The sequence below is a fragment of the Hoplias malabaricus genome, chromosome Y, assembly GCF_029633855.1.
Source record: "Hoplias malabaricus isolate fHopMal1 chromosome Y, fHopMal1.hap1, whole genome shotgun sequence".
Taxonomy (NCBI): domain Eukaryota; kingdom Metazoa; phylum Chordata; class Actinopteri; order Characiformes; family Erythrinidae; genus Hoplias; species Hoplias malabaricus.
Window position 1 is genome coordinate 74,506,153 of NC_089820.1, and position 18,437 is coordinate 74,524,589.

Sequence of the window (18,437 nt, forward strand, 5' to 3'; positions counted from 1 at the left end):
CACATTAAGACACCAGCCCTTTTTTTTGATGTATGAAAGCTGAGATACAACTTTGCTTATGGACATCTTGAGACTTGAATCTGTTTTGCCCTCAAGCTGTGGTCTGAGAATGTCCTGAAATGAACATTGTATGTTGTTATCTGCAACAAACATGTTCAACCAGCTCAGGTCAACAGACGCACTTCTACAGCAATCACACCTGTGTTAGGTAGGATAAAGATGTTATTAGTTAAAAATAACATTATTAAATTTGTTATTAAAATTAAACTGCACATTTTGTTTAACAGTCAACACAGGTGATTAATCATTAATAATGTCACTTAAAAACATGCCAAAGTTTAACATTGTTTATATCATACATGCAGTACACTACACAAGTGCAGGGGGCAATATGTCAGCTTTATATTCGTTGGAATTACAGATTGCAGAAATAATGCTTAGACAAAAACAGTGCTTGAACCCATTTTATAGAATGTCAGCATAATTCATGAGCATATCACTGAGGAAGACCAGGCAAAAACAAAGACAAGTCATGTGATATATCACTATGCACTGCAACCTCATGTGGCAGTCACTTAAAGAATAAAAGCAAATGTTAGCAGTCATGCTATCTGATCTTCTTTTCGAGTGCAGTCTGAGGCCGGTTGGAGGTTTTCTCTGGGATAATCAGTCTAATCCTCCTTTTTGGGGAGCCATCATCTGAGGACAGATACTCCTGGACAACAGGGGGTGCTGTAGAGGTTGGAGTTTCAGGATATTCTCCCGTTTCTTGTGTAACAGTAGGGTCTTCCTGTGGACCACTGATGTCTTCCAGTGTGGTAACTGCTGCTGAAAGATCTAAACTGTGTGTTAAAGGGACAGCAGAGTTTTGCAAGATCTGATTTTCAGAGGTGGTGGCATTAGTATCAAGACTCAAGAGGTTACTACCAGCCTGGATCTGTCCATCAGATTGAAGATCGGTGGAAATGACTTTATTGACATCTGTATTATCCTCATTAGGTCCCGGTTTGATTTTAGATGAAGTGTTATCATTGTCTTCTTCTATTGTTGCTGTTTCATCCTCTTTTTCATTTTCAGAGTGCTTGGATCCTTTTAGTGCCTTGCTTCCTGAACGAGGAGTCTTGTTTTTCTTGGATTTTGATTTGGAATAATCCTTTTTTGCCTTGATTTTGTCATTTTTGCCCTTTGTGGATGTCTCGTTGGTGTCATAGTCTTCATGGCTATGACTGGAGGTGGACTGAATCCGGTTTCTTCTAAGAGGATTCAGATTTATCTTGACCTTTAACTTCCTATTTAACTGAGATCCTGGTTTATGCTTATGTGTGCTACTTATTTTGCCAGATGTTTTGCCTAATTTGAAGGATTTGACCCATTTTGGGTCCAATTCCAGTGGGGTATGTGATGTTTTTGTCTTGCTGATTCTGTATGGACCCTCATGGTCTTTACCACATACAACAACGGCTTGCTCCGATGGCCGTGACAAATCAAAGGTCACACTTCTCTGCTCTCGAGCTTGACTTTCTGCACTTGTCTGTTTATAATTTAAACTATCTCTGTACAAAATAGCCTCTGATGTTTTCTCCTCACTGGGCCATATGTTCTCTTTGTGGTCTTTGAGCAAATGGTCTTGGTTTCCATTCCCAGTTTGTCTGTATTCATAAGTTTGATGACAGTGAAGGCAGTTAATGGTTTGGTAAAGAGGTAAAGCACCACAGCCCTGCAATTCAGAAGGATTATTTTTGTGGTTCCCAAGAGTTTTCTGGTGCATTTGTTCCTGAGGTGTAAATGTTTGTCTCTGGGAAACTGAAATGTGTCTTCTTAGAGCCAACTGCTGCATACTTAATGTGGACAGATCTGTTGAAACTCCACTTTGGGGACCATTATCTTGACCACGAAGATGGTGGTTGTTCACACTGCCATTTATTTTTTCAGTATGTCTTTGAGCTCTAATATCTGTGAATTAAACACATCGTTAGGTTAGTTTAATAGTCAAAATTGTAAGTGTGTTGCCCTTAATGTAATAAGAGCAACTATACTACAGGCAAGAAAATCTTAAAATTTCTCAGAGGATTTGTTGCCATTCAGCCAGGAAAACTTGGTCAAGTCAGGTACTTATATGTGTGATTAGTTCTGGATCACACACCACTCCAACTAATATGAAATGTATTGGGTGGAGCTCCATCACTCCAAAAAAACACAGTTCCACAGCCCAGTGCTGGAAGGCTTCATACACCTCTAGCGACTCTTTGCATTGGGCACAGCTGTTCCAGACCATCACATTTTACTTAAAGCATTTCTATGGAGTTAATGCCATCTGAACACAGTTCCACTGCTCATGGGAGGTTTTAGACCCCTCTAGCTCAAGCTTGGTAAGGGGCACAGTGATGTTAGGTTTATGTGTAGAGCAACTCATTGTTTTGGTCAATAATTTTCAATCCAGAAAGCATTTTCTACATCACCTTTAATTCTCGACTGAAGAACTGAGTGTGTTTCACACTCTTTCCACTGGTCACTGTCCACAGGGGTCGACCAGCCTTCTTCTCTCTTATGTTGGACTCCTATTTGATTGACTCTGTGCAGCACAGTCTCCCTTCGGCCACCCTCCTGATCAGCTGTTTCCAGGTGTGCTGAGCTGCAGTTGTGGCAGATGAAATGGTTTTCCACTGATCTGATGTCGTACGAGGCACTCTCTTTGCTCCAGGGTTGATGGGGTCTGTGGTTGCTGTTATGGAGGGAATAAGCCATGGAGAGAGCCTCTTTTCCCTCAGTATATTCCCACCGAGCCGAGGCCTGGCTGGACTGGTCCTCAGCTTCATTCTTCTCCTGGACACATCTAAATCGCTTTCCCAGTTTCCTGTACACAAGAGCCAACACTCCCAGTGTAATCCCAACTCCACCTGCAATACAGGGAATCCAGGGTCAGAAAATTCTGTCTAGTTAGAGTAAGAGTTCTCCAATGATTCTGCATCATGTTATTTAACGGCTAATATACTGCTACCCAGTGGTCTGGAGAAATCTGAAATTGTGCACTAAACCTGTTTCAAATATGGCTGTTGCAGTTTTTGGGAGAAAAGTAAAAATAATACATAATCACTATCATAAATGGTGTTTGTCCATTACTGGTGGTAAATATGACTTACAGCTCCTAAAATTGGACATATTATGAAAGAAATATCACTTGTTCAGTGCATGTGCACATTAATGTGGGCACCTGGAGTCCGCCAACCTGCACACTGTGAATCAAGACCACCCAGTTTTTTTTTTCCTGTGTGCTGCCTAAGTCAGAAAACATGGAATAAAACGACCCATTCTAATTCTGCTCCGTGTCTGAGTCTCTCCAATGCAGGACCTGTGAGTGAGCAAAGACCAGGTTGAAAGACGAGCTTCTGTCTGTTGTTAAGTGTCTCGTGTCTCTCATCAGTGCTGGGTCGGAGCACGCTGGGAGTCCCTCTGTTGACTGCCACATCTGCCCGTGTCTCATTCGTGTTTGTTCAGTTGTTTTGTTTAGTTTATGTCTGTGAGGGTATCTGTGTGTTGTGGGTTTTTCTCATCTGCTGCTCTGAGATCTAACCTGGGGGACCTGGTTTCTCCATCGCTGCCCTGAGGTTAGCTGTTTGCTATCTCCGATGCTAATGGCTGGGCATACCTGTCTTCGCTGTTCTGTCCCCTACGACTGTAGACTGAGAAGCCTGCTGTGGCTGCCCCTTTTGTCAACTGAGGGAGTGTTTGCTCAGTTGACAACAGGGCGGGGCTAGCGACCTGCAGACTATGCTACTCTGTAAAGGGTGGTCTATTTCCAGCTACGGCCGCTAAAACTGCTAGTATTTACAATTACTGTTGATCTTGGGACCTATTGTAGCCCTGTAGCTTGGTGCTGCTCACAGACCTCTTATCTATTCTTGTTTCATTTATTTCTTTATTGTTTGGCTGTGTAATCTGTATTGTATCATTTTGTATTTCCCTGTCTTTCATTTATTGCTTTCTTTTTTCTGTGTCCTAATATTGCCAATGCTTTGGGGTCTTGAAAAGCGCTTTGAAAATAATAAAATGTATTATTATTATTATTATTATTATTATTATTAAATGCAGCAAAACTGAGCAAAATGGAGAGAAAGAACAGAGTGAAAATGGCTGAAAATCAGAGCTTCTGCTCCTTGCTCCTAACTGCTGTGCATTAGGTGAACAGCGAGAACCTCGTTATTATTTAAAGGAACACGTTCTGAGAGTGACGGTTTTGAACAGACGGCTGTGGGGTTTGTGGGGTTTTGACTAAAGCAGGACACAGATGTTTCAGATGTCCCATTAAAAAATAAATAAATAAACTGAGTCAAACTGAGTGACTTACCCAAAAAGGAGCAGGCAGCTGTGATAGTAACATCTCTAATGTAGTGCTGAGGTGTGACTGGACACTTTGAAACAACTGTAACTGTAATGTTGCTGTTAGCTGGTGCACAGTTAGCATCAGTAAGCTCCAAAACTGTCTTCACGGCTGGGTTGTTGAAGCTAACACATTCCATTTTCTGCCCATTGTACAACACGTTGCCTGGAGACTGAATATAACTGTTAAGAAATAATGCTAGCTCTCTTAGTGTGCAGGTACAGTTCCAGCGGTTTAAGTCCAGGTTTAGCACAGACAGTGAAGAGAGATAGGAAAAAGCATCTGGGGCATTTTCAAGTTTATTCCGAGATAGATCCAAGCTACGAAGTTGTGGTAGGTTCCGGAAACTGTTTCGACCCAGGTATGCGATGAGGTTGTCTGACAAATCCAGAACTTCCAAGTTCCTCAGGTCAGAAGATGCAAACGTGCTCGAATTCAAGCTGGTCAGAAGGTTCCCCTTTAGCAGAAGAGTTTTCAAAGCTTTGGTGCCTTGAAACCAAGAGCCATCAATGTCCCTCAGGGCATTATTCCCCAAATGGAGGGTCTCCAGTTTCCGGAGCCAGGAGAAGGTCACTGTGTCCAGGGCCTGGTTTGAGATGCGGTTGTGGTCCAGTATTAAAGTTCGGAGGATTGTGAGGTTCTGGAAAGCCTTGTCCAAGATGGTAGAGATGAGATTGTTGCTGAGGGCCAAGACGCTCAAATTGGAGGATTCTGAGAATACAACGCTGCCCACAGTGTCGATCAATCCATCTGTCAGCATCAGGGCTTTGGCAGAGTCAGGAACCTCTGAAGATGACAGAAAAAGTATATGAGAAACACTTGTGGACACTTAGCATCTTAGCTGTGTCAACACTAATACCTGAAGATATCAGCAGAGTCAGCTTATTACAACAGATCCAGCCCCCCCAAGAGAATCAGAAACTGAGATTCCCCTGGTGAGGGACAAATCCAGAATGGAGATTAAAAATTCCCCTGGCCAGGGGAGTCCCAGTTTGTAAGTTTCTGAGTTCCTCAGAGGGTTGGATAAGTGGGTATGAAAGCAGACCAGTGGATCCCCTCATGAAATATTTTTATTGATTATCTTATACACTCAGATAGCCACTTCAAACATCTTTAATTACACTGTAGTACAATCACCTATGATAGCAGACAACTTATTGCAGATGATGGCATCCTCAGAGCACACAACACAGGAGGCTGGACAGGACGAAGAAACATGGACTTGAGCAAGTGATACCAACAGTATTAGGAGAACACCTGAGAAGGACAGATACCATAGTTACCAAGGTTTAACAAGGTTATAATCATTAGAACACAAAGTGTATACTTACTTCTCATGATTTGTCAGTCAATGGGATGCACTGTGTTGCATTTGCTTCTCCACAACATCCTGTGTTTACTTGAACTTGTTCTTCATTCTTCATAGTGGTGACCACACTGGAGTCCAGCTAACTGCAGGTATGCACTCTATTTCCAAAAGTGATTCATTGGTTTATTTGTTTGCATTGGCAACTGCATCTGCCTCATTGCCCCTATGACCCTTGTTGCTAGGCAGCCCTGGCTTGGACACATGGTGGAGGAATGGTGATAAAACATGCATGATGCTCCACCTGTTTCATCCTCTGCAGCAGCTTCTTTTCCCTTATAACACACTGATCGTGTGTTTGTTTCTGTAGGTCATAGTGAGTCCAGTGACTAATCTGTGACACATAACCTAGATGCAGCCAGGCAGAAAGAGTAGAAAGATCATCTCTGGTTTCTAAACCTATTCCTAGAACCATATTTTAGTGGGATTTTTATGTTTTAAAGGAACACTGTGTAATATTTTTACCTTAAAATTACAGCTTCAAAATCATTGTGATGCTCTACTCAGCTATGTTAGGAAGAACAGAGTTTCTGTCGGTGCTACTCTGGGCTCAGTACTGCAGAAACTGCACTATGTCAATTTTGGAGGAGGGCAGGGAATGAAGCCCTTCTTCCAATTTATTTTAGTACAGTGCTGTAAAAATCAATTACACTTGAATTCATTACACATGAATTTCCACATGAACTGGGTGCTGAATTTGGATGAAACTTAGTATTGAGTATGGTGAAGTTGCATGTGCAGCTGCTCTACAGAAGAGCTTACTGTGGAGGTCATAGAAGCTGCATGTTCATATTTGAAAATTTGTGTTCAAAAGGGGTGAAATTTACAGTTAAAAAAAAAAGCCAGATTCTCTCATTATAAAGGTATCTACAAAGTTTTGGACATCATCTCTACTTAAAAACTTATAGTGTCACTACGATGTCATTGTGACATTAGTTGTACATACAACTAATATGCAACCATATTTATTCAAATCAAACTATTCTATTTTATGTCAACCTGGCTGTGACCTCACAATGTAACTACTGTAACAACAATTCAAAAGCTTTCATTTCAATATATATTAAAACTTGCCTTTATGACATCACCATAATGTTTTTTTCATTAAAATTAAACTACATTCAGCCTACCTGAAAACAGATGGAAATAGACCAGCACCTTTTCTTTAATCCTGTGTCCCAGCAAGTATCAGCAGCCCTGTATACCATTTTCCCTGGTATACTTGTTCATTCCTTCATCTCCAACAAAGTGCAACAGGTGACCACTGCCCTGCAAATGGCTCTAGATCAGCAGTGTACTGTTACTTTACACTGAGCATGCTCTTTACCCCTGTGCTACCTGAGCCTGTAGCTGCCTTCACTAGTGCCTGAGCAATAGAGACACATGGGTTCATCTTACCTGCTACATTTATCACACCAACCCATCTCCATCTCCTAAAGCAGAGCTGGGTAGTAACTATTTACATTTACTCAAGTACTAAAGCATATTTGTGAATAACAGAACTCCACCTTTTCCTTAGCACTATTTGAGTCACTCCAAGTTAGTCACAAATTCCTATTCTGTCTGTAATATGATGTTGTGTGTTGTTGCTGTGCTGCTTTGTGATTGGCTTCCACCACTGACTTTGGATTTTTTATCTCTGGTATGTACTGGTCTGTTCCGGTGCTGAAAGGTGCTGGATATTCTCAGAAGCTCCCCTTATGTAAAATAAATTATTTTTGAGAGTGTACTTGTATTGTACTTGAGTCATTAGTTTACCTAAGTAACAATACTTGAGTACAGGTTTAGACTACTCTACCATCCTCTGAAAAATAAGTGTAAGATGCAATAATTAAGAGGTACAAAATAATTCTTTAAAAAAAACGTGGGAAAATATATTAATTTATTGGCAATTATTAGTCAAAACATTAATAAATTGACCAGTTTCATGGATTAAGCAGCAATGTCCATGATGTATTAGTATCAGAAATGCCATTTAGCCCTAACCTGGATTTGTGAAACTGCTCAATTTATTTTAAAGCAAATTTTGTAATGGCAAAAACCATCACTAAATTGAAATACAGTTCTAGCAATTATAATAATGATGTTCTGAAACCATCAGTATTGTGTGGACCTGGATTATCAGAATCTGCACCAGTTTGACCTCGGTCTGATTCCAAGAATTTGTGACTTAAAGGCTGAAGAATCTTGCAATTCCTCTGTCTCCTTTCAGTAACAGACAAGGTGCAGATAGTGGTAAATTAATGTTAAATTTCAATGCACTTTGCATATGTTCATGGATGTAAACACTGCCTGCTTTAGATTCACATAGTCAGGACCATTTTTCCAGAAGCCCCAGAGCTATTGATGATGTCCTCATGAGCTTGGGCAGCTTTGTCCAGTGTGTACTCGGGACCAACCACAGGTTTCAGCCAACCAGCCTCCATCCCTGCAACTAGAGCTGCTGCAGCTTCAGCCGTCTCCTCCTTCATAATTTACAAAAACAGACATTAATTCAGGAGTGCTCATTTCCAGCCTATCATTGGTATAGAATCAAAATCTGATTACTTAAAATGCTTTCTGCAAACATTCTGTGAAATATTAATGAAGAATGAAACAACCTCAAAGGTTCAAATTTACTTGGAAAAAAACCTTGATTTTATTTATAAAAATGATAATTTTTAAATATAAACAGTAAACAAATAAATACAGAAATACTTCATGGGGGTGGTTGAAAGTATATTATTATTTTATTGAACCATAAATAATATGACCATATATCATATATAAATTACCAAATAACTGCTCAGATTTTAACACTATACGTTTAACGTAAATGTTTATATCAGTAACACTACAAACAGATATCAAGAGCCTGGAATATTCATTTATTCATTCATTCATTCATTATCTATAACCGCTTATCCAGTTCAGGGTCGCGGTCGGTCCAGAGCCTACCTGGAATACACCCTGGAGGGGGCGCCAGTCCTTCACAAGGCAACACACACACTCACACATTCACTCACACCTACGGACACAGGTACTTGGTAGGTGGATTGGTGACTGCGACACAACCTGCTGCACCACCGTACCGCCCAGCCTGGAATATGCATATTTTAATATAAATCTGATCTGACTGCAGATTTGTGAAATAAGAACAAAATTATGCCAAAAGGCAGTGTCAGGTGAAACTTCTCTGTTTTCATATCCAGAATAAATGAACAGGTCATTACCTTTGTTGCATAGAACAACGCCACCCCAATAATGCTGGACTCCTTAGTCATGGTGTCTCTGGGGTTAATCTCAATAGGGCCCCGACAGCCTACGATCTACAATTCAAAGACAGAGAGGAACCCACACAATAATCATATACACACACATTGCAGATTGTGGTTATATATATATATATATATATATATATATATATATATATATATATATATATATATATATATATATATATATATATATTTTTTTTTTTTTTAACTTAAGGTACTCACTATCACCCTGCCACCGAAGTCCAGCCGTTTTAGGTCATTGCTGAGGTTCACATTTGACAACATCTCAATGATTACATTGACACCTTTTCCCTCAGTAGCCATCTAAAAACAAACACAGATTGTGTTACCTCATCTTCCCTCTTTACACTGCGTGGATAATGCAAGACCAACTACTGTTTGACCCTTCAAATGCTGTAGATGTAAATATAAATGGCTAAATGATGAATAATTTTTATATCATAGTTGTACCGCTATTATCACACACAAACATATATATATATATATAAATAAAATAAAACACATACATAATTAATGTTTCAACCCTGACTAGAGTTCAATCGAACCTGAATTTGATCCAGATAGCCTTTTTCCCTGTGGTTGAAAGCCATATGAGCTCCATTGTTGAGAACCAGCTTTAGTCCCTCAGGAGTGCCCGCTGTGCCCAGGACTCTCAAACCAAACGCCCGTGCCAGCTGACATGCTGCAACTCCAACCTAACACACACACACACACACACTCTTAAATTACAAGAGGTGATACTTTATTTATATTTACAATATTGGGAGTACAGGGTTGGTACACAAGTTTTAAAACCTAATTAAATATCTTTCTAAAGACCTCAAAAATGAAAAGGAAAAATATATTACAATATTCTATACATAAAATTAAGCATTTTGTATTGTTTTTATTATAATAATTATTTTTCAATGTATTTTGAATGTGATTCTGAATGGTAACAAAAGCAAACACACATTGAAATGAATCGTGAGAAAAACTGATGCATTGAAAATTTTACAAAAGAATTTACAGGACAAAGAGTTATGGTGGGGCAATTCATTTAAAATAGATCTTAAATCGACTTTCAGAACTTCTAATCGACAATCTTGTCTTTATCAATTAAATCACTTTTTTTTTTTACTTTTTTAGTTATGTCCCCACTGTGTTCATGTACTGTCCCTTTTAAACCACAGTACCGCACTGTAGTCAAGTGATTCTGTCCCTATCTGCCACATGGAAGCAACCTTATACACTGAGGCCCACCGATCGATTTGAGTAGCTCGTACCAAAGAAAAACACAGCATCTGTTGTTTAGACGTGTTGTGTTTTGACTTTAATTAAGATGACACTGAACAAAAAGATGTCAAGTGCAAACAATGACAAAAAAAAAAACAAAAAAAAACAACAGTTTCAACGTCCAAAGCAAGATCACACACCAAATATGAACAGTGCTCAAAAAACAAGAGAAGAATAAATGAGTTTACCCCTCCACTGGCTCCATGGATGAGAACAGTCTCTCCTGGTTTGGCATGTGCCCTTTTTCAGACAGAACAACAGCACACATTAATATGGCGTGTGACAAAATGAATGAAATATCTGTATGATTTTTGATCAGTTGGTAGTTTAAATCCTTACTTGTGAAATAAGGCCCTGTAGGCAGTGAAATATGGGATTCCTATGGCAGCACCCTGTTTATAATCCAAGGAATCTGGCAGTTTGTGAACAGACCCCTCTGAAGCAATGGTGTACTCTGCATAGCCCCCTGATTCTGTGGCTGTGGTGAACACTCGATCACCTGCCTGAAAGATTAAGACAAGTGAGAAAATCTATAATGGGCATCAGCTAAAACCATAGTATAGGCATCAAAAGTATTGGCCTCACATTCTCTGGGTGGGCAAGATCACCCTGCCACTCTCAACTAAATACCTGACATTAGAGAACTGGGAAATTATTGTTCTCAGCTACGTGTGTTAAGTGCCATCTCAGCTTGATTGCTTACTGGTCGTAAGGCTTGTTTATTGGAGTTATGTTGCAATAAACACTTTTCATCTGGGATAATGAAAGTACACCTAAAATCTAAATACATTTCCTTACCATGTAAGAAATGGCTAAGCTTTAACACACAGTAAAATGTGGGCACCTGCAGAAAGTGAACACCATCTCCCACAGCCTCCACCACTCCAGCTACATCAGATCCAGGGGTGTAGGGCAGGTTTGGTTTCCTTGCATAACTCCCAGAACGAATATATGTTTCCACTGGATTTACTCCACAGGCATGAACTCGAATCTGAACCTGGAAGATGTGCAATAAAATTGTGTATTAACATATTTTTGGCAGTAAACACACACACACTAAGAGCACGGAGTAAGCATTCTGCTAGAACCTTGCATCAGCTTCAGGACTAAACCTATTTTAAACATGGCAGTCCCAAAATGGGAGACCTGCTCTACGGAGCATACGTTGAAAAATCAAAAAAGTGTGTTTTCTGGTGGCAATCTGTACCTTTAATTTATCAGGGTGAATAAGAACTCTATAGCAGAGTAAGCTGTAAACTGTTTTCTTACCTGTTTCTGTCCTGGGGTGGGGACAGGTAAATCTGAGCAGAGTTTTAAAACTGAGGGTCCTCCAAACTCTGACACTCTTATGGCTCTCATTACTTTGGATGTGGCCATCTGGAGTTTGGTGTAAACAACAAAAACCTTGTCACAAAATGAGCTCAGTATTTTTATATTTTAATGCAAATTCCTTTATTGTGATTGAGCCTAAAACTGGACTCAAATTTATCTGCAGTGTTAGACTATACAGCACTGTAAACTGAAATTTTCCGTTAAAATATATTTGTTTTTCCGTCTTGTTTCATTCCACCTTAAATCGCACAGAAGTTACATTCTGATCCGTAAACATTAACTGTTGCCCCATTTAAGGCTGAACAGAAAGGTCGAGAAGACTTCAACCGTCCCATTTAAGGTGGCATGAAAATTTCATGCAAGCATTTTCATCTTCAAGCACCAAACTGCAGCACCAATTAAGGTGGAAAGGAGAGTTACAGCAAGGGGCTGTCGAATAAGAATATAAAGTAGTTAGTATACTTTAAGATTTGAAGGCAGAAAACGTCAAAAGACTGAAAACTAAACATGTAAAATTTAAATTAACCATAAAATAAAGACATTTTAACCCACCGCGCAAACTGAACTTTAACTGGATTCCTGCGATTTCGAAATACGTGTACGGACCAAGGCGGCTGCCGTAGACATGTGTTAACCAGTTAGTTACTCATACAAACAAACGCTGCGATCCGAGAATTGATATAAATCCATTTCAAATGATATCATATTGTATTAAACAGGCGAACAGAGGCTGGATTTCCGCTTATGTAGCAGCTACGTGTTCATCAGTCATGGAAGGAGAAAATACATTCAAGCAGTGGAAGAAACAGTGTCTGAATAAGCTGGATTTGAGTAAGAAGGGGAGTATAGACGCAGATATTTCTAATATTGTATCTTACCTAAACAACCACGAGCATTACTTCACTACAAGCTCTTGTTCTGGAAGAATCATTCTTATCGACGGGGTGAGTGATTATATAAAACACAGCTAAGACACTCCTAATTTTACGAATAGTTTTCACTCGTTCATTGATCTTTGAGAAAGAGGATGATATCAAACTATCTTGCTTCTCTCTTCAGATACTTGCTTTCACTTCATGTTATACAGCGTGTAAATAAAAACGTATAAAAGTAACTGTAGTAACCGGTGTTTCTAACTCTTCTGTTGGAAGGTGTCTGAATGTGTGGACGTGCAGAAGCAAAACTGCTCCTGGTTGTTTGTCACTCATGAAAAGTGCAAGAAAGAAGATATGGTACGAAGTGTATATTTAGATTAATTTTAAACACAAAATAATGACATTGTTATTAAATGTTTCGTGTTCTCTCTTAAACAGTTGGCTGCTTTGGAAAAGTCTTTGGGAGATGCTGTGCTGAAGTTTGAACCCTGCGTTCTTCACGTCCAGTGCAGACAATTAGAGGACGCACAGCTTCTGGTAATAGTCATTAATGTGTGTCAGAAACCACATATTACTTCATTAAATAATAAGGGCCTGTCAGAATGGATGTATCAGCCAACACCTACAGGGGTTGGACAATGAAACTGAAACACCTGTCATTTTAGTGTGGGAGGTTTCATGGCTAAATTGGAGCAGCCTGGTGGCCAATCTTCATTAACTGCACATTGCACCAGTAAGAGCAGAGTGTGAAGGTTCAATTAGCAGAGGGTAAGAGCACAGTTTTGCGCAAAATATTGCAATGGACACAACATTATGGGTGACATACCAGAGTTCAAAAGAGGACACATTGTTGGTGCACGTCTTGCTGGCGCATCTGTGACCAAGACAGCAAGTCTTTGTGGTGCATCAAGAGCTACGGTATCCAGGGTAATGTCAGCATACCACCAAGAAGGACGAAACACATCCAACAGGATTAACTGTGGATGCAAGAGGAAGCTGTCTGAAAGGGATGTTCGGGTGCTAACCCGGATTGTATCCAAAAATCATAAAACCACGGCTGCCCAAATCATGGCAGAATTAAATGTGTACCTCAACTCTCCTGTTTCCACCAGAACTGTCCGTCGGGAGCTCCACAGGGTCAATATACACGGCCGGGCTGCTATAGCCAAACCTTTGGTCACTCATGCCAATGCCAAACGTTGGTTTCAATGGTGTAAGGAGAACAAATCTTGGGCTGTGGACAATGTGAAACATGTATTGTTCTCTGATGAGTCCACCTTTACTGTTTTCCCCACATCGGGGAGCATTACGGTGTGGAGAAGCCCCAAAGAAGCGTACCACCCAGACTGTTGCATGCCCAGAGTGAAGCATAGGGGTGGATCAGTGATGGTTTGGGCTGCCATATCATGGCATTCCCTTGACCAAATACTTGTCCTAGATGGGCGTGTCACTGCCAAGGACTACCGAACCATTCTGGAGGACCATGTGCATCCAGTGGTTCAAACATTGTGTCCTGAAGGCGGTGCCGTGTACCAGGATGACAATGCACCAATACACACAGCAAGACTGGTGAAAGATTGGTTTGATGAACATGAAAGTGAAGTTGAACATCTCCCATGGCCTGCACAGTCACCAGATCTAAATATTATTGAGCCACTTTGGGGTGTTTTGGAGGAGCGAGTCAGGAAACGTTTTCCTCCACCAGCATCACGTAGAGACCTGGCCACTATCCTGCAAGAAGAATGTCTTAAAATCCCTCTGACCACTGTGCAGGACTTGTATATGTCATTCCCAAGATGAATTGACGCTGTATTGGCTGCAAAAGGAGGCCCTACACCATACTAATAAATTATTGTGGTCTAAAACCAGGTGTTTCATTTTCATTGTCCAAGCCCTGTAAATGTTTCATATGCATATCGACTGATACTGGTACATAAACATTTAAAGGGGATTTGTTCCTAAACCAAGCTTTAAAGATAAGTTGGACTTTACAGATTTACAGTGAACATATTTTGATATGTACACTAAATATACCAGCGTGTCTAGAAGGACAATTTATACAGTAATAGAACATAGGCAGTATGTATTTTTTGGATATGCGCATTTGAATACTGTCAGAGAAATGCATTACAAAAAATAATGCCATAGGGTCATAGATATTGTTCAAATTGATTAAATCGGTTTGGACAGGTTCCAGAAGGTATACAGTTGAAGTGACAGCTTTAGAGTCGTATATTGTAATTTTTACATCTTAATAAAATATAACTGTAATGATTTTATGCAAAGTATGACTGGTAATTTCTTTGTTTCGCAGCACTCTGTGGCTATAAACTCAGGGTTCAGGAACTCAGGAGTGACCGTCGGAAAGAAAGGCAAAGTCATTACGGTGAACAAATTTTGCAAATGTGTTAAACGCTTTGACTGATTATTTTTCCATGTTCTGCTTTCTTTGTCTGGAACATAAAGAAGGAATTAATCATTTTAAACAGTAGCAAACAATAATGTATTAGATTTTTTTTTCTCTATAAGTTGCAACACCCATGAGATGAAGATACACATTCCCTTGTGCTCCCTGAATGAACTTTAGTTTATAGCCTATAAATTGAGTCCTTCACAATGGGGCAGTCATGTTTAAATTAGGTGTAGTACATAAACCCATATATACCCACCCTACTAGGTGTCAGTACAACAATGGTTCCATACCATGAAGAAAAAATAATTTGGGAAAATGACTGATCGCTCTTATTATCTTTAACCATTTACACATTTATTATTTATGTACATTTAGTATTTATGTTATTGCGTATTAAACACAGGCTGTGCGCAGCACTCACTGTCTTGAAGTTCCTCTCAGCCACAAAGGACAAGTGCTGGTTTCTGAGGAATACATAGATTTCCTTGTTGGAGTCGCTAATAACAAAATGGCTGAAAACCTCAGGAGGATAGAAAGGTATAATTTTTAATATACATTGCTTTTACTTGTGTGTCTTTTTTACATTTGGAAATCAACTTTGGATAATAAATGACAACTTTGTGTTTTTATCACAGGTTTTATGGTTGCTTAAAATCATCATTGGAACCGGAGGAAGTTAAAAGCAGATTAAAGGATGAACAAAAAGAAAAGAAATCAGTTTACAGGCGGAGAAGAAAAAGAGTGCAGGACAAAGATGTGTTGGAAAGTGGCGTCCGAAACCAAAGTGAAAGTGACCAGGATGAGGACCTTGAATGTGACCTGACATTATTCTCATAATATATATTTTTTTAAAAAAGCAGGGAAGTAATTAATCTGATTCCATGGAAGGACTGTAAATGACATCATTTAGGATGCGTGGAGAGGTCCGTCATTATTGATGTGTGCTGAGTGGTGGGTTGTGTACTTGCTGTTTTTCAGTCTTCAAAATCTGCAACAGCTTAGTTCAGTAACCTCTTATTCTAACCATTGAAACCTTTCTTGTGGCTGCAGGTAAACACTCTGGAGTAAACACTATAATGAATATAAATAATCAGGCCCTTAAAATAGACTCTCAATCTCTTTAAAAACCATTCACTTTTAACAAAGGCCACATGGCTTTCTCTCACACCAACTTTTTAATTACTATTCTCTTCCGTGTGTGTCTGCTTCAAATTAATGTGTAGTTCCTGTGGAGGGCAAAGCATTTCTAACTTATTTGTCTCTAAAATTGTTAAGATATCAAGCCTTTTGGCCCTCTCAGCAGAAACTGACCACATCGTTCGCTTCCTGTTGTTTTGGCCCAAAATGAAACTCTGAGGAGATTTGGACACGCATTTCCTCAGGATAGCTCTCAGAGCTCTGTCCTGAAACGGCTCATTTGGGAGATTTGCCTCATTAGCAGGTTCCCTTTCAGCCGTAAAGGCCTGCTCAACTCCTGCTTACAGAGAGGAGACAACATTCACTTTAAAGAAAGTTCAGCCAGAACGTGACACAACACAGCCCATCTCAGAAAGTCCACCCAAAATTTAGATTTAGTTTTTATAATTTTGTCAAAATGTGTCAGCAGAAGAAGTGGGATGAGTGTCCCTTTTAACAGCTTGACATCACTGGGTGGAGATGCCAGGATTTTACTGAGGAAAATAACGGGATACAACAGAAAAGCATTTGCAAATCAAATAAAGAAGCTCCTGGAGCTATCAGATCTGCAACCAGCTTCTAAGACTGAAGTCTGAAGTTTAAAGTAAGCTGTAAAAAAAAAAAAAAAAAAAAACAGAGTGCATGCAGTAAGTACTGCATCACTGATTTCCAATAAAGTATTTTGGAATCATTGAAAGGCTCTGTGTGATTTGTTTGGGAAAATGTGCCACTTTGTAATAAAAATAGATTAATTGATGTGAATATAATCAAGTGACAGTCCTAATTTTAGGAATCTGCAGCAGCCTCTCTCATCAAAGGAAAGGCAGGTGTTCCACAAATGTGTGCCATTTCTGTTCAGGCCACTTAACAGGAGGCAAATCTTTTCAAGTGATTTCTTTCAAGAGCTTGGTTTGGACAGGAATCCCTTAAAATCACTCAAATTGTTCATGCAGGAATATGTGCACGCATTCACCAATAGAGGGCGATAATAGACTTTTACAATGGTTCTTGAGCTTTTTAATGTTCAAGAAGCGTCTCCAAAAATGTATAAATCAGCAAAATCTAAAACAAATATAGAAAGGCTTTCAGGATATGCTAGTAAAATAATAATACATTCCTAAAATAATGATTAATATTTATTTTCGTTACACCCTATGGTTTTAATGCGTGCTCATATGTATGTAGCAAAACACATTGTTTTGTTTTGGTTTTTTGGGCTGTTGAGAAAAACACATTTGGCTTTACCAATAACTGGATAAATGATGATGAGTTATGTTTTTGCAAGTAATCTGGAATTTCTCTCAGTAGTTTACTGGACACCTGTATTTTACAGATGTTGTCCATAGCAGTGAAGTTTTATGTACTTGGTTTTATTGCAGTGATGTCTGTGGGGTCAAAGGTCACAGGAATTCAACTGTGTTTTTGGTAATTACATGCACACATTTCTCTGGATATGTTATTTTTGTATTGACATTATGTAATATAGATGGGGAAATACACAAATGCTCTAATTCTTAAATTGTGTGTAAATTAAGTGTCAACTTAATCATGATCATGGCCACTGTTTTAGACACACCAACATTGTTGGTAAATCTTTTAGATGTAAAGTTAGAAAGAGTAGCTCATCTGCTGCTGCACAGTTTGTGTTGATCGTCCTCTAATCCTCCATCAGTGGACATAGGATGCTGTTGGCTGTGGACTATTCTCAGTCCTACATTGATACTGAGGGTTTTAAAAACTCCAGCAGAACTGCTGTGTCTAATCCATTCATACCAAAAGAATGATCTATCACATCCAAAACATACCTGCTCTGTGGTGGTTCGTTGGGAATCCTGACGTTCCTTTAAAGAACAGAATGAAAGGGGATTACAAAATATGTGTAATCACAGATGGATTAGCTGCTTATTTATTAGTTACGGCTAATGTGGCATTGAGGAAACTTCCAGAAAACACTTTTTGACCCACACAGGACCTCAGACCTGAAAGTTTGACCCATGAGTCGCCTGCATTAAGTATTCTCTCTCTGGAAGCTGAAGTGTACTAAAGGTGGCCCAAAGCTAGCCTCCCTAATGATCATTTTTAAAACAACAGCAATTAGCCACCTGACAGACTGAGGAGAGCAGTGATTACAAATCTGAAGCAATTATTAGCACACATTAAAGCTGAGGGCGAAGGAGGGTCGACTGATTGGCAGGCTGGAGCTGGAGGAGCGTAAATGTGGAAGGGGGAGGGGCAGGGGGGCTTTAGAGGAGCGCAATCAGGCCTGAATTGGGTGCTTTTGTGCTGTGTGTGATTGTGGAGTGTGCCATTTTGCCCGCTGATGAGAAGCCCCCTGGCCCACCCC

General features: G+C 39.6%; 2 protein-coding genes across 4 annotated transcripts; one reads left to right on the forward strand and one right to left on the reverse strand.

The window, feature by feature from the left end:
* Nucleotides 1-7,615: 7,615 nt before the first annotated feature.
* LOC136679610 (quinone oxidoreductase-like) lies at nt 7,616-18,152 on the reverse strand. Of its 3 annotated transcripts, none has more exons than XM_066658240.1 (9): nt 17,899-18,152; nt 11,567-11,674; nt 11,142-11,294; nt 10,637-10,800; nt 10,486-10,537; nt 9,568-9,717; nt 9,224-9,325; nt 8,957-9,052; nt 7,616-8,209 (listed from the first exon to the last, which is right to left on the reverse strand). In XM_066658240.1, exons 2-9 carry the CDS (start codon nt 11,672-11,674, stop codon nt 8,048-8,050), a joined length of 987 nt encoding a protein of 328 aa, XP_066514337.1. In that variant the 5' UTR covers nt 17,899-18,152; the 3' UTR covers nt 7,616-8,047. The 3 variants fall into 3 exon arrangements, with proteins under 3 accessions (XP_066514337.1, XP_066514338.1, XP_066514336.1); XM_066658241.1 differs by lacking the exon at nt 17,899-18,152 and adding an exon at nt 12,508-12,844; XM_066658239.1 differs by lacking the exon at nt 17,899-18,152 and adding an exon at nt 12,182-12,236.
* On the forward strand, nt 12,239-16,705 carry LOC136679611 (tRNA wybutosine-synthesizing protein 3 homolog). Its single transcript, XM_066658242.1, has 6 exons — nt 12,239-12,573; nt 12,781-12,861; nt 12,943-13,041; nt 14,819-14,890; nt 15,321-15,454; nt 15,553-16,705. The coding sequence occupies exons 1-6, from the start codon at nt 12,325-12,327 to the stop codon at nt 15,752-15,754; spliced, it is 837 nt and encodes a 278-aa protein (XP_066514339.1). The 5' UTR covers nt 12,239-12,324; the 3' UTR covers nt 15,755-16,705.
* Nucleotides 18,153-18,437: the final 285 nt, after the last annotated feature.

Coding starts and splice junctions, on each gene's coding strand:
- LOC136679610 (XM_066658240.1), bottom strand. CDS start 11,674: ATGGCCACATCCAAAGTAATGAGAGCCATAAGAGTGTCAGAGTTTGGA. Junction 10,538..10,636: donor TACAGGGCCTTATTTCACAA/GTAAGGATTTAA, acceptor TGTCTGAAAAAG/GGCACATGCCAAACCAGGAG. Junction 8,210..8,956: donor CGTTGTTCTATGCAACAAAG/GTAATGACCTGT, acceptor TAAATTATGAAG/GAGGAGACGGCTGAAGCTGC.
- LOC136679611 (XM_066658242.1), top strand. CDS start 12,325: ATGATATCATATTGTATTAAACAGGCGAACAGAGGCTGGATTTCCGCT. Junction 12,574..12,780: donor GAATCATTCTTATCGACGGG/GTGAGTGATTAT, acceptor TTCTGTTGGAAG/GTGTCTGAATGTGTGGACGT. Junction 12,862..12,942: donor AGTGCAAGAAAGAAGATATG/GTACGAAGTGTA, acceptor TCTCTTAAACAG/TTGGCTGCTTTGGAAAAGTC.